The sequence below is a fragment of the Pithys albifrons genome, chromosome 10, assembly GCF_047495875.1.
Source record: "Pithys albifrons albifrons isolate INPA30051 chromosome 10, PitAlb_v1, whole genome shotgun sequence".
NCBI lineage: Eukaryota > Metazoa > Chordata > Aves > Passeriformes > Thamnophilidae > Pithys > Pithys albifrons.
This window is the reverse complement of record NC_092467.1, coordinates 13,769,934-13,786,137: the sequence shown is the minus strand read 5'-3', so window position 1 is coordinate 13,786,137 and position 16,204 is coordinate 13,769,934. Positions and strand designations below refer to the sequence as shown.

General features: G+C 40.8%; 1 protein-coding gene across 1 annotated transcript in view; it reads right to left on the bottom strand.

Moving 5' to 3' along the window:
• Nucleotides 1-2,865, bottom strand: part of COL11A1 (collagen type XI alpha 1 chain) — a 128,552-nt gene extending 125,687 nt beyond the window's left edge. Inside the window, exon 1 of the mRNA XM_071564612.1 lies at nucleotides 2,751-2,865. Within this exon, the coding sequence (XP_071420713.1) occupies nucleotides 2,751-2,865 (115 nt within the window). The remainder of the gene's footprint in view (nucleotides 1-2,750) is intronic.
• Nucleotides 2,866-16,204: the final 13,339 nt, after the last annotated feature.

Sequence of the window (16,204 nt, the reverse complement as noted above, 5' to 3'; positions counted from 1 at the left end):
AGGATGTCTTTTAAAATACTGAATTTTGTTTACTTTAGCCAAGTCTTAAAGCAAAAATATATTCTAAAAAGAGCTGCTGAAGAGCTCGTGGGCACTGAGATGACCAAATATGAGTCACTGCTTTTCCCATTCAGTTGATTCTCACTTCTGTAACTTTTCCTGTCTAAATAACTCGAGAGCCCAAACACAACTTCCCACACCATTTCTTACTTCTGCAAGACACCTCATACTTTTGTGTGTGTGTGTGTGTCTGTGTGTGTGTGCACGCGCGTGTGTGTGTGTTAAAATAAAGAAACTTGGAAGAAGCCAAGAATTTTAGGAATCTGGTGAGGTTTGTCTACATGGAATGGCTTCTGTTGACTTAAAAAATAGCCACTGCTATATAATAAACACTTTATCTGAATACACCATGTAATTTTCATGGAGGTAGTTTATGAAAAGGAAGTTAAAGAATATAAGATTTTAAACAGTTTATAATGGCAGTTCATAATTTGCCCAGCATTCATATTTTATCCAGCATTTTCATTTAGTTATACTGTTTACCTGCTATAGTATACTATTTGATTTTATTGCTTTGTATTTTCCCTTTCCTGTTGTCAAATCTGAATCATTGTGTCCTATGCTATCTTTTAACTACATTAAATAAGGTTAGAATGCATAACAGATGATCCAGAAATACGTCCCTTGTACTCTGCTAGAGAAATTAGGTCAAATTCTACTCCCTCTGTAGTCAATGGAAAAACTCTTACTGACTTCAATAACAGATCAAGCCCTAAACACACAGCTCCCTGTAGTTTCTAAGTAAATAGCATACTGTATTTCAGAAAAGTTCAAGAACTTCTTTCCAGAATATTTCTACAAACACAAGAAGCCTGTAGTTTTATGTTTCTGAAATGTCCTTTATGCAGAAGACTAGAAGAAAAGCTTTTCAAGATAGCCTTTTAGTTTTTAGTAAAGTTACCAAAACCAAATTAGTCTGCCTAACGTTGCTGAGTATAGTTTAGTAAGCACCAGATAACTTCTGCTGTCTTTTTCTAGGCTGTTTGGATTGAGATTTTAACTTGTCATTTGCATCCAGCCTGTTATGCAAACATAGTCTTCATAAATCCTACCTAATTTAGTCAGTTTTACTGTGAAAAGTGGCATAAGAAATCGATCATATCTTTGAGGACAGTATCAGTTCTTGAAGAACTTTAGTTTCGACATAGTAACGAATAGTCGAATCCTTGAAGCTCTGCGAGATTAATTCACCCCTGTTGTAACTCCACCAAGTCGGTGGAATTGCAATAGCAATGAAATCTGACCCGTTGCAGTCCCTGTCAGAAGCGGGGCCAGCAGGGGGCAGGAGCCCTGATTGATCTGACACCGTCAAGGTTGAGCTCAGGTATACAGGCTTGAATGGACTGATCACCTTTCCTGCTACCTCCAGGACGCCTGTTGATTCAGAGAGTGGGAATTCAAACTGAGAAGGACCTCGTTAAAATAATAACTGCATAAGAAATAAACCTTTCATTTATGAGAGTTAAGCCCCTTCATGGATGTCAGACCCAAAGTAAAATAAAAACCTCAATCCCTGGCAGAATGGCCCCCAGATGCGCCTGCGGGCTCCGGTGGGAGGGAGCGAGTGAGAGAGGGCTGGAGGAAGGGAAGAAGAGACAGCGTTTTCACCCTCGGTGGGAGAGGAAAGCTCTCCCGCCACCAGAGACTACGCAGGGCAGCTCCGCGAACGTGGGAGCGCAGCTCGGAACGCACAAACGGGCCGGCGTGGCGGGGCCGGCGCTGAGCCGTGCCGGGAGAGGTGCGGAGGGGAGAAGTGCGGGGGACGCGAGCTGAGGTGCGGGGGAGGGGGCGGCGATTCCTTTCTGCTGAGGCTGCGGCGCTGCTGCCTGGATCTTGTTCCCACTGCAAGTCCCCCGCGGGCCGCACCCTGCCCACCAGCACCACGGACACCTAAGGGACCACTCAATGCCCCGCGGAGGCTGCAAAGGGGGAGGAGGCTGGGGACGGCGCCCCGGCGCTGACACCGCCCGTGCGGAGCCCAGCGACAGTCAGGCTGAGCCCCCCGAACCCCCCCGGGCACCTCCGGGCCCGGCACTGCGCATACCACCTGCGGGGCCCCGCTGCTCGGGGGCTGTCCTCCGCGACGGCTGCAGAGAGCCCCCTCAAACAGACCTGCTCCTACACTTGCACCCGGGAAAACTTTTTGCCCACTGAAACCCATTCAAAAATGAAAAATAAAATAGCAGAGAATGGAGAAAATCAAAGCAGAGAGCCTCCAACCTCCAGCTTTTTCTTTCCTCGCCCCTACGCGGAGAAGGCAGATACCTGTCACATTTCAGTGACAACTTGGTGAACTTGAGCAGTTCAATAAAACTGAAAATGGGACGCACACTCCACGAAACAGAATCCAGCGCTGGAAGAGGATAGAGTCACTCTGTTCAACAAGTATTTCTTTCATATTCCCACCGCGGCAGTGTGCATCCCTTTACCTCATTAAAACCACATCCAAGGTTTCGGCTGAGGCTGAAGGGAGCCATCCCGCCGCGCACCTGGCAGGGGCGCGCCCCTCCCGCGCGGCCGGGGGTCCCAGCGGGGGTCCGCGCCCCGGGCCGGCCCCAACCGCTGCGGGCGCTCTCGCCTCCAGCACCCTGAGTCGCTCTGACAGGTCTGCTCTGAAACACGGCCCCAGCTGCGCCCCCGAGCAGGGGAAAGAGGCGACTGAACTCCCCGGCTCCCCTTTGCTTTCTTACCTCCTCTGACCTCTGCAGTCCGGAGAAGGATAGCGAAGGTGATAAGCACAGTTACAGCCGAGTCCCAGGGCCACCTTCTCGTTTTCCACCTTGTGGACCATCTCTGCTTCTCCATGCTGGGCAGCCTCAAGTGTGAATTAAAAACGGGCGCCTTCAGTTTATACCAGCTCCGTCCTTTCCACTATATTCCCAGAGATGATTTCTCCTATAGAGCCATACGTGATAAACCGAGAGGGGTTTCCTCTCTCTTGCCCCGCTCTGCCTGGCCTCGCACAGGCCCCTCCGACCCGTCCTCCCCGGTGCCCTGCCTTCAGACTGAAGGGAGTTGAGGGGCTTTAATCAAAATGCAAAGAGCGCCGCATCCCCCTAAAGGCTTCATCCCGTCAGAGGGCTGGGCGAGCGGCTCGCAGGGCCACCCCTGAAGCCCGACTGACACGCCAGCGGCCGGGCGGAGGCCAATCGCGGGACTCCCCCGGCCGCCCACAGCACCGCCCTCCGCCTCGGCGGCGGCACACCGGCTGCTCCGCGGGCTCCGCCGGCCCCCGGGGCGCGGGTAGCGCTGCTGCCGGAGGCGCTCGGGGCGCTGCCGGCGGGGCGGGAGCGGGTCGGGGCCGCTGCCGGGGGTCCCGTCCGGGGGGTCCCGTCCCCTCCGCCTCCGCCCCGCTCCGCGTGGGCCCCCTGCCCCGAGCATGCGCACAGGCGGCGGCGCCCCGCGGAGCGCGGGCGGGAGGGACGGTCGGGGGGCGACAGTGGGTACAGGCGGGAAGCAAAGCAGGGGAGGGGGGCCGGCAGGGCAGGGAGCGAGGCAGGGCAGATCCGAGGAGAGGGCTGTGCGTGAGGGGAGCCGGGGCGCGGAGGTGAAACCTTTGCCGGATGGCCCTTCGGTCTCCCCGAAACTGCCTGCTGGCTTTGGCGTGGCGGCAGGTCCGGCCCCGGCGAATCGTTCCCCCTCACACCTCTCTGAGGCGCAGCTTGTTCTCACACACCCTTGAGGCACCTCTAGGAGCTTCGGTCTAAGGCTGCTGTTAGAAAGGAGGGAGCGGACTGGTGGAGGGAAAGCTCAACACTACACAGGTTCAGCACACCTGGGCCCGGCAGGCAGGTGTCCCCTCCCCGCGCACTCCTGCCCTGCACACCTGTGCAGCAACCGGTAAGGGGGACAGGCCTGCAAGGAGGTGGTAGAAACCTCTGAAGAGCTTAGTCAGATAGCAGGTCCACTCGAGTTCCTGTGCTGGTATCAGAGTTTGCTGTGGTTCCTCTGGAAAATGAGAGAAAACCATGGTCACATTTTAGTAAAAGTGTATATGAATATTTTTAAAACTTTCCTGCCCTGAGAACTTTAACGTTAATAAACATGGTTTCTCAGAAAATACATGTCAAATTATACTTTAGAAATTTATTATCCTTTCCTACAATAGCTTATGTTTGGCTGTACTGTATTAATATACCTGGCTCTTTCTATCCTTAGTTTCCTGAAATGGTGTAATTGTCATTAGATTTGCAAATGAGGGGGCTGAGGTGTGTCACACAGTTACATCCTGAGCTCCTGTAAGTGCTGTGCGTTGAGTGCCATTCAGTGAAGAGATACACAAGGTTATTCTGGCATTTCAGGTAGTTACCCACAGTACAACTATGGAGAACAAAATGCCATATGCATCCCCCTTTTCTGTATCCAAACTTATTCATAGAATCATTATGGTTGGAAAAGACTTCTAAGATCATCAGTCCTTTAACCCAACAGCACCCTCTGGTTCACCGCTCAGCCATCTCCCCAGCGATGGCAAGACTCTGCCCAGCAATTGTGAGACTACCCTCAGCTGCTTATAGTTTTTCATCTGTTCATCTTTAACTAAATACAGGTCCCCAAAAGTCAGTACTGTTATTGTCTCCCTGCCAGTCTGTGTTGTTCTCAGTCACTTACTAAATAGAACAGATCAAGTTAACTCCATGCTTCAAACTCCTTCATTACAATATCAGTAGGTAATCCAATGGCAATTGTTTTTACTCAATACTTTGGAAAATCTCATACACTCTAAAGTTTCAAGTTTCCTCCTCATGCTTATAAACTACACATCTTTCTATTACCAGCATTCTTGCTACTTCCATCGTGTCACACATTGCATCTCTTTCTTTCTGAGCCTTCCTGTCAGCCTAAATGTGTACAGCTAAAATGTACCCTAGTGTAAAGGGAAAACTGCCCAGAACAAGAGCAAGTATTCTCACAGTGTGGAAAATAGAAATTTTACACAATGCCTTTACCATTATTTAAATTTTAGGGACTGCTGTTCATCTCCCAAAGTGTCAGTGGAAAGATACCCACTGCTTTGTGTAGTCCTACATCAATATGAAGCAGAACAAATAGGAAAAAATGCGAAGGTGAGGTAGCATGCTTATATTAATATGCACTTCTGTATAATTCTATATTAATTCTAGTACCAGGATCACATTAGTTTAGAGCTAGCTCAGTTATTTTTGCATGCTGACATATCAGGCCACACAGACATGTAATAAATTGACATCAGATTCAGCAGTTACAAAAGAAAAGTTACATGCCATTTAAGTGGAGATTCACGTCTTGCAGCCTGTCACATTCATTGTTTAAGGACAATGATTTACATTTAATTGATTTACATCTAATTTATTTTCTTAATTATTGTTTGTAATGTTCTCAGTTGTGATGATGATATTGTAGAGTGAAGTAATTGCATCCTAGATACCATGAAAATATGCCAAAGAATAGATAATGATTTGGAGCATAGACAAGCTTTATGATTGCCATAAAATTATTCTTAAAAGATTTTTGTTAGAAATTTTCAGCCCTTAGATGTAATTTCAAAAGAAATATTTTCTTTCTTGAACCTGAAAGAGAGTTAAGATGCGAAAATTTTTTTCAGAGAAAAACAGAAGAGAATGTTATTTTCAGCTGTGATCCACAGTGGTTTGTTCTTTCTGTCGGCTTTTTTGTTCCTCATTACTCTTCAAGACAGTTTTAGTGAAAAAAAAAGACTAAGCACTGTGACATTCATTATGTGCTGTCCCTGATACATCAACATTGGCAGATTAGTCCATGTTTAAATATTAGGAATTGCTCTCTTGTATGTGCACAGATGGGTCATTGTTGTATTTTAGGGCAGAGGGGGGGAGGGGTTAGGAACTGAGAAGAGAATATGTTTCCTTGGACCACTGTAGATTGCAAGAAACACACAGCAGCAGTGCTCTCATGCTCTTCAGACTATAAGCACTGTAATGAAATTGAACTGTAAATATGGTTTTCTTTGGCTCTCCTGCAATCACACTGTGTTTTTCCTAGAATATTCCTTGATATCACCAGAAGTGAGAGATCTCTCTGTATATAAAAGGGTCATTTCATTGGGAATAACTAGTGCACTTTAAGGAAGAGTATGCTTTTATTGTTGGTTTCCATGTGTCTCAGAGATCTTGACTTTTAGTTTCTAGCTTCACAGAAATGTTGATGCCATTTCCAATTCTGTTCACAGCACATAAGTGAATATTATAAAATAAATGTCTTCCTTAAAAGTCGTCACTCACTGCCTTCTCTATTACTTTAATTCTTTTGTTTTAGGTAGGTAAGTGTTTCATCATTGTCCCATTTCTGGTGCAGATCTATATTTTCTGAGAGTTTTCTGTTGTATGATTAGTATTAGGAAGATGAGTTACACTGCTTCAAAGAAGTGAGCCCTTGTAAAACAAGACATCTTACCAATGGAGGTTAGTGGAATGATCTCTGCTAGGTGAAAGGCTAATCAGCTTGTTTTTGTAGTTTTAAAGGGAAACAAATATTTGAACACAGGCATATGTAAAAAATATTGACAGTATTACTTTCCATGATTCTATCTTCAAAAGTGTGATACACCTTTTGCTACTACCAATCACACCTTTCAGCTTCACTGAACTCCCCCAGTTCCAGGATCTAAGGTTTCGAAGAATGAAGCCAAGGCTTTCTGTGGCTCTCAGCAAACTCTCTGGGCTAGGGAATGACCCTGTGATTCTTTTTTGGATTACTAGGAATTAGGGAGGGAAGAAAATAGGAAAAGAAATTCAATACAAAACAGCATAGTTCAGTACTCATAAGCTGACATACCAAAAGACTACAGAAATATTAGCATTACCAATTTTTTTTAAATATGGATAATACATTAAGAATGACATAGGCAAAGCTGGAGCAGCAGCTGCATTGTAGCCACTGAGACGTGGCTACAAATTGAACGCATATTTGTTGCTGTACTTATACTGAATGTTGAATCTCTACAGTTTCTGGTGAAAAAATCCCTACATTTTTAAATGTGCACTAATAGGAGTTGTTACCAGTAACACCAATGTGAGAGGTTAGAACTTACAGGCCTGTGTAAGGGATAAAGTTAGTATTAAAATTAGTGTTAGGATTTAAAAGGTTAAATGAAATGACTCCAGTTTGAAACAGTCTGCTGGTTTGGGAAGAGGATGTAGATAATAGGAACTTACACATCTCTTGCTGGGGGAGTTTATCCAGGTTTTTGTTAATAAGGTTAACCTTGAGAGTTAAAAATGTCAACCATCAAACTTGTATCCTGTTCTTCAGGATCAGGAAGATAAGAACGGATTTGGAGAATTTAATCTTCCATGTTTTTTGAAGGTAATATCAAAGCAAGACAATAACCTGTGTTGCTTCTTACTTCAGGGATGACGTCTCATAAACAAATAAGTATAATCCTTTTTACAGAAGTTGGTTAACACAAACAAGCGATATTGTTAAATGTAGTTACAGTAAAATCAAAAGTGAGCAATTCAGATCTATAGAAGACCCTGTGAGTCTGAAGGCAGCTAAGAATAAACAAGTCACAGCTGCTTGGAGGAGTAGCTACTCCCAAGAGGATTCTCATGGGAGCTCCTCAGGTTTCTCACAGCACACCAGAGAGGTTCTTGAAAACATCTAGGATAAGTTACTATAAACATGGGACTTGTGAGATAATGGGTTCTAACCAATTGAAGTTTCTAGCATGGTGTTGTGTGACTCTTTTAGCCAATTAGCTGTATTTCTAACCAAAAATAAACTGTGTGCTATGTGTAATAAAATGTCTTCACTATGAATCTCATAGATTTGTGTGAAGTCCAGTTCCTCCACCGTTTATTTTTTGTTTACTTTAGTTAAAAATAAGAAAGATTTGGCACATCGATAGTGCTGAGGATTTTGAAGTCTTAAGAAGCCAGATTGCTCCTGCTGACCCCTGGAAGCTGTAATTCTTGTGCCCTGCTGTATTAGTCCTACAGGAACTAGTAGAATGTTTAGGAAGAGGAGATGACGGTTAGGTTTAGGATGAAGGTTTTAGCCATTATACCTTTCTACAAGTTCCCCCTAAGTTGTGCGTTGGTAGAAATCACTAATACTGTCTTTAACTGTGGGGATGACTTCCCTGTGTCCTAGTTAATTCAGGTTATGGTTACTGTTCAAGTAATAATGTCAGGGTTTGAGAACCGTAACTATCCTAAACCCTGAATAATTCAACTATGCAAGACTGCTAAAGGTCAATAGAAAATCTGATTTACTGTGTTGTGATTTCTTGTAGAAACTGGTGCCCTTCCTAAAGAGAAAACTACTATTAGAAATTACTTTAATGCTGATACTTGCATTCTAAATTGTCACTATTTCCACTTACATTTTGAACCTATGGGAAGGAAGGAGAGAAGAAGGATACAGGTACTGATTGAAGCCAGTGCTTTACATAAACTGGCAGAAACCAATGCCTCAGTGTTCTGGGCTGGGAAGAAGCCTAGTGTTAGGCAGAGGGTTTAAGGCTTAGGAAAATAAAGCATCAACAGTAGAATTCACATAAATGCAAAAGTCTTGTCAGCATGCTTTGTGTAATGTAGTTAGCAGCCAGAACCTTTAGTCCTTTTCTTCCTCAAGAGAAAATAGTATTTTACACCAGATGGAGAAACAAACTAAGGGTCTATGTTTTGTTTTACAGTTGTAATTAATTCTTTAGAACTGAACAAGACTTTTGTTGCACTTGACGTTAGGGTTTTTAATATATGTCTGCATTCCTGAGTAATGTTCTGTTGTTCAGAGTCCCCTGCAGGTAAGCATAGAAACAGTACAAGTGGAAACCAGAGACTGATATTGTCTTACATTTTAACAGTACTTTCCTATGTATAAATTACAAGTTGACATTGGCCTCTGCAGATGCTACAGAGCTGAGAACTGGGCAGATACTGCTACAACATAACTCAGGGGCAATCCAGTTTATTGGATGCAGAGATACAAAGTGGTCTGGTGTCATCAGGATCCAGTATGTTATTTTCAGTTTGTTATCTTTGTCATCTGCCAAATCTATATACAGTTGTAATTAAGGTTGACTACAAAAGATGACTTCAGAAGACTGAGTTATTGCTGGGCAATACTAAGTAGTTTATTACTATTAGTGGCCAACACCTTCTTTTCAGGAATAGGCGTATTGAAGGTTTGGGATAAGATTGGCTTGCAGATTAGGGTAGAAAAATATTTTCAAGACTCACACTTAAAATCAGGTTCTGAAAAGCTTGCAGGAATACAATGCTCCATGGAATCATCATGAGTCTATATTCTTTTTGATAAACATATGTATGCATATAAAATTAGAAGTTGGGGTGCAGGTGGAGTTAGGAGGTATCATTTGGGAAATGAAAACTTGAACGTACTGGATAATTGTTGGATTCTGCACAGCTCTCTGAACAGCTCTCATGTTTTCATGGGCTATTCTCTTAGTTGAGGTGTGGTAAAGTGTTGTCAAATAGACTACACCTGAGGTTAGGATTTACCACAATTTGTACTGATCCATGCTCTTACTGCAATGAAAATAATGTTTACATTGCAGTTATGTTCAGTTCTTGAGGCAATAAAAATTAAAGAATCTTGTCTTTCTCAGACAATGCAGGGCTTACAAGTGTTCTGAGAATGCATCATCTTCTGTTAGAAGTTCTGGTTACAAAACTGAGTAGTGCAGTTGAGAGGAATTCACTTGGTGATCCTCAATTGTCAATTGATTTTGTGTGAGCCACAGAGATAATAATGGGGGTCAGTCTCTTAGTTTCATGTTTGTTGTGGTCATTGGTCTGGTTATGGTTGTGATTTAGGAAAAGAAAGATGAAGAACCCTCCATGTATGGAGTCTGTGCATTGAAGGGAGATAAAAGAAACTGGTATTATCAGAAGATAATGCATTATTTTCATGGGGGCTTTTTTGTTGGTTTTGTATACTTAGTTACCTTGGTTTTGTTTTGGCTTTCTAATAATTGAGATCAGGATTGTTTGGAAAAAAATTAGTGTATTCCTTGATTCTGACCTGGCTTTGTGGAGGAGAGCATGTGTGTTTACCTTGAGACCCCTACCCCCTTGCTACTTTGATGCACCCTCCATGCCACACAGTTGCCTTCCTTGAGGTGTTCTACTCCCCAACCCTCCTTTTTATCGGTGTGCTTCTGTATTGTTATATGAAATGAAAAGTAACTGCATTTTACATAAACTCTTAATTAAGGAGCACCATTTTTTCATTAACTTTGTTCTGTTCATTAACTTTGTTCTTTTCATTGATGGATGTAGGCTGGAAAATTTCTAATGCTCTATGAACTTCCTCCTTTCTTGCTTTATATGGCCTTACTATGCACAAAAGTGAGCACTGTTGCAGTGCTGATACAGGTGACCTCTTTAAGGAGCTGCAGCATATGGTGGACTGTGGAGCTGCAGGACCACACATTTGTGAATGGAAGATATTCTGACTGGATTTTTTCTGGCAATGTGCTATATGTTTGTCCTCAGGGTAAAAGAGAATGTTAGCACTCTATCAGCCTATGAAGTTCATTGAAGAAAAGCAGCAATCACCATATTTCCTGGTCTTACTGACTTTGTTGGGTCTTAATCATGACTGTTTTGTAGAGTACTCTGATCTTTCTGCATCTCCCTCAGAAGAGAGGAAAATATTGCTGAAATAGCGTTTTGCAGCATATAAACAGCACATTTCCATCCTGTTCAGCAAGCAGCAGGAAGTATTAAGTATCATGCAGCATTGCCAGCTCAGCTTGGTCATTCAGCTCAAGTTTTGGGTACTTATTTCAGCCAAACTCCCTGACCTTTCAAGGTTCACCTACTGATACTTTATAGCATTCATTAGTGTAATTGATACAGCAACCCACCATTCTTTTAATCTGCATGAATTTCTTTTTTTAATCATAACCTGTGGTAATTATAAGTTGTTATACTCAAAGAAAGGAGGAAAAAAAAAGAAGAGCAATGAGTGTAATGTGCAATACATCTCATAAAATATGACATATATGACGCCAGAATTTTCCTCATTTATGACAACTGAAAGTGACATATATATATATTTGAAGTAGGGATTAGTTTCTCAGTTTCTGTTTATTTTTTAGATATTGCCATTACACACCAAAGCTGTCAAAAAGCTACATTTTGATTGCCATTTCTGAATTTTTTCAATGGCCAACTAAAACTTCAGTCTGTTGTGGTTTTGCAACACAACACTTTCAAATATTTGACTTCAATTGCTGGTGTCAGTTTGGCTCTTACATTTATATATTTTTACAATTTATCCAAAACTTGCCTTTTGCTGGAGACCAATAGAAACAGATATGTGGAGTGGGAGAACTAACAGGGGACCGTGCAGACAGGCTCAGTTACTCCTGTTGGCAACTGTTTATCTTATTATCAGTCAGAGTGTCCCTGATCAGTTCTGTTTCAATCATTGCTGTTCTTGAACTAGTGGGCCAATGTCTACATACCACAGTCCATTTTTAATTATGACTTTTGACAAATTAAGAACACAGATGTTTAAGTATAACAAGCCTCTTACAGTTCCTGTTCTGCATGGTTTTGTGACATTGTTTTGCATTGGGGGAGTACTGGTGGCCTATCTAATACACAAGGAGGCAGTGCAGGCACAGACTAATGGTCTGCATGTGTCACACACTTGCAGCATGTTTATTAGGTTTTGGCAACACTAATGCTACCACCCTCACAGTTCCTTTTAACTGGGGAAAATTAAAACAGGGAGAGAACTAGTAAGGTCAGTAGCAAACAGCAAATGAATTTTATGCCCAGTCGTGACAGTCCTGTACTTCCAATTCCTATACATAGACACCTTGCAACTGAATCTCTTGTCAAAGTACTTTGAAGGAGAAGAAAAGTTTATCCTGTTGTGTAAGAAAGAACACAAAGACAAAGATAACATTTCAGGGAGACCTTGTGCCTCAGGAGTCTCCATCTCATACCTGCCCTCTTACTTGCTTAAGTTTGAGAAGACCAAAACATAAAATGCATCTAAATAATAATGAAAGAAAAAATATACATTAATAGTTTATATTAAAATAAATATTTAAGTCTTCTAATATTTAACTCATATTCTTCCAAAATAAAACATCCTGCCAAAGCAGTCACAGAGGTTGCCAAATGACAGCTGCCTTGGAGTATGAAGGTGCTGTCAGACCTCAAACATTTCTCATTGTCCACATCAGTTCATAAAATGATGGCCATTTTAGTAGTCCTAGCTGATGAAAACTGAATCACAAGCATTAGCCTGTCATGTAATAATTCTTCTCTAGGCCAAATTCTGATTTTATCCCAGAAAAGAGAGAAACCCCTTTGAGGAAAGTGGTTATGTGTAGTAGCTTTAAAATGTAGGCATGGCAAAGCTTTTAATTTGATTTGGTGCCTTTTAATTTTTTAAGATTTGAAAACGCTGTGTAGGGCTGACCATGCCCTTTTGAAATGTGAGGCAGCCTTCATTGCAGAGGCCCTAACAAAGTCTTGGGGACCAGTCCCAGCAGTCCCATGGGCTGGGTCTGTTCACAGCAGTTCCCAGAAGGCATCGAGTGGTTCGTTTGCCAGGGGAAAATGAAACAAGGATTGCATGAAAACTACCAAATTGCCTTAAGCTTCCTGTCCACGGGCAGAGATTTCTGCAGAGAACACAATTCCTCCCTCAGATAGTGTGTTTACATGTTGTTTTTGAATTTGTATGGATGTTGAAAAGGCAAGACAAGTAAGTATTACTTTAATCATTGTTTAATGTAAAAAAATGTGAATATTTGCATCTGATATTAGGACAAAAAGAGAAAAATATAGAAACTCTTTGAGAATCACAAAATAATCAGTAAATGCAGGATGAGCAGAACACCTTTGCATACACTTTTTCCCATCTGGTGTTATCTTGAAACTGTAATACACCTTTTTTTCTCTAATGTGTGTTAGACTAAATGATCAATATGTTGATTTCTACTTAGTTCACGCTCCATGTTATTCACCTCCCCTTAACACTTTAAAAAAACATACCTAACAGGTGCTTACAATGCTTCAATATTTCTATAGCAGTCAGTAATAACCTCAGCTGCCCATGTTTTGATCTTTTTCCAGAAAGTGATTATTTTCTAGTCAATACCACACAAATGATTAACTTTATCAGGAAAATGTCAAGTTTTTCTTTCAACATGTATCTTTAAAGCAGCAGTGGGTGTCCAAGTCCTGCTGTCTGCCAGGCACATTGCCCAAACTATAAAATAATTAGTTTCATTTGTAGCCAGCCTGGAATTAAGCAAAAAGTAATGAGGTCTACTAGTGCAGTAGTTGTTGAGGAAGATAAAAAGATATAAAATGTAAAACTGTGGATTAAAATATATCTTAATTTATTTATATTAATTTAATTATATTCTATAAAATAGGCAATAAAAATGAATACAGAAGTTCAAGTTTGGATTCTTAGCTAATGAAAGTCAAGTTTTATTATGTTGCTTGTTCCACTACCGTGTTATTTTACAAGGTGGCCTGGACACTCAAGATTAAAGGCTACTGATTATTAAGCTATCATAGCAATAATTAAATTGTGTACTAAATAACAATTTTCAGTACACAGTAGTGAGTCCTGAATTCAACTATTTCCAAATTAAATTTGTTCTGTAATTCCACATAGATTATGAGATTATTTCCTTATTTGCATTATGAAAGTTCTAGAGGTATAACAAAAAATATTTCCGTGAATTTATACATAATGCCTTGACGTTAGATTGCTAAAAAAAACATTGATCAGAAAAAAATCTGAACATTTCAAAATGTAGTACTGTTGAATGACTATAAAAGGAGTTGCAGAATTTCTGAAATACAGTGGGAAAAATAATGAGGGTTGCAATATGTCTGTTTGTCTGTAGTGCTGTCAGACATTGAAATGACAGATCACCTTTCTGTGGCAGGTGCAGTACTGGTGCAGATTCTCACTATTTGGAGAAAGCAACTTTGGATATGGTTATAGCATCTACAGTGTATATTTTCAGCTTCTGAAGTGTAGGAGGCAATGTTTATTTTATGCTAAGGATTAATTTATTGTATTCAGATTGATTCCAAATTATGACTGCAGTATTTTTTCAAAATTTATTATATGGTTTAGTCTTCTAATTATCTACCAAATTATAATCAGATATTGGAGCAAAACTGAGAATTGTAGAGAAAAGAATTTACTTCGAATATTGATTCTAGTATATATTATACCTTGCTATCATCCCTAGATTGCTCAGGATGCTTTAGTCCTCCTAAAGACAGAATTTAAAGTTCATCACATTTGCAGACAATAACCTTTAGAAAAGTGGGCTTTATTATGCCAATAGGATTTTATACATCTGTTTTTATTTTTAAGTATGTAAAAGGCTCAAAATTAATTCCAGATGATATATAGCAATCTTGTCTTTTAGTTTCCCTTAGATAAAAACATCTAACTTATCTTTACAATAAATACTGGTTTTATCTTTTATTTTTTCTCCCATCTGCAAGCCAGCTATGTTTATGATCCTTCTAGTATTTTGGCAGGTACTTAGTTTTTAAGCATGTAAATATATCTGTGTACCCTATTGGGATATATCTTTATATGTATCTTTTTCTCCCCAGGACTAGTTCCAACTACTACAAGGTAGTTAGACATTTCTAAGGTCAGTGTATGTAACTAGTGGGTTTATATGTGACAAGTAGAATCAATACATGTTTCCTGGGCATTTGTATGGTGGCTAAGACAAATATAAGCTGGAATGATGCTAGCTATCATTGAGTTGGAAGAAAGTTGAAGTGGATGAAGGAAAAGAAGGATGATAATTCACTGTATATACTCTTATGTTAGACCCAAAGTGATTATGGTATTGAAAAACATGGAAAGACCTATAGGAAGAAAGGAATGAGAAATGCTTATTTGCAGGGCCTTGCTTTTTTGGAAAAGAAGTATGACTAAATGAAAACGGACATTCAGTCTCCCCCAGTCAGTGATGCCTATGCTGCTTATGCCCAGGGAAAGAGATGGATGAAGTATTGATGTTAAAACTAAGCAGAACAATTTCAGATAGTATCTAAGACAAAATCCAATTTTGCAGTTTTGTTTTTGAAATAATCCCTTGAATTCATGCAAACCCACACTAAATTGCATCTAATTGACTAGGTCAGCATTTCCCACATTTGGAGATACTGAGACAAATTTCTTCATGAATGTATAACTAACCATAGCTATTGACTGCAGTGTCTCCTGTCATGTTGCTAGAGCTCTGACTTTGGCCTGTTTGCCTTTGGAGCCTAAAGTGAATGTTTTGTGAATGACAGTGTTGCAAGAAAGATGCATTTTGACAGGAATGAGAATAATGAACAGGCAGGTGAAAATACCTGGGCATGTTATGCTTTGTGGCAAACTTCACAAGCAGTAGAGCTGCTGACTTCAGAGTTGCCTGTGGGTCTGTCACTTTGTTCGTCTCTGTCAGGGTTGATTTATCAGAACTACTTTGTCTCCATGGTGTCATATCCCTGATGGCTTACCTTAGCCTGTAAGGAATTTACATGTTATCATCTGCTTTGAATTTTTCTTAAATTCTCAAGAAAACTCTAGAGCTGTTTCTTTATTATAAAAGGTAATGGGAAAGAGATGGTAGCTTTTCATCCTGTTATTTGTGTGGAAATGTAACTTTTGTTGGTAACATGTCTGCATTAAATGTTTCTGAAACTCACTGTACTTGCTGTTTTTGAGAAAAAATAATTTAGAAGATCCCATGAAATCGTGCTACAAAATGAAGCTACTAATACATTTTATTACTTACCCTTACACTGTGAGTCACACTGTGAAATTTAATTCATACTGCATTGAGAAAGAGGAAAACAAACAACTTTTTAAAAGTTATGGTGGTGGAGAGTGGAGATCCACTGTCACAGTGGATATTCATAAAATTTCAAACACCTACATTGATCAAACAATAAAAAAGTGGAATGAAAGAATGCACAGTTTGATTTCAACCATGTCAAGCTGGTGCAATCTACTAACTTTGAAATCTGACCACAAGTTTGCATTACCCACTTTTTCTGTTTAATTTCCAGCTGTGGGAGCCACAGGAATGGTCTGAAGGCCTGGGAATGCTGCTGCTGTCCCTTCAACAGGGAGTTTCCCTGTTCCTGAC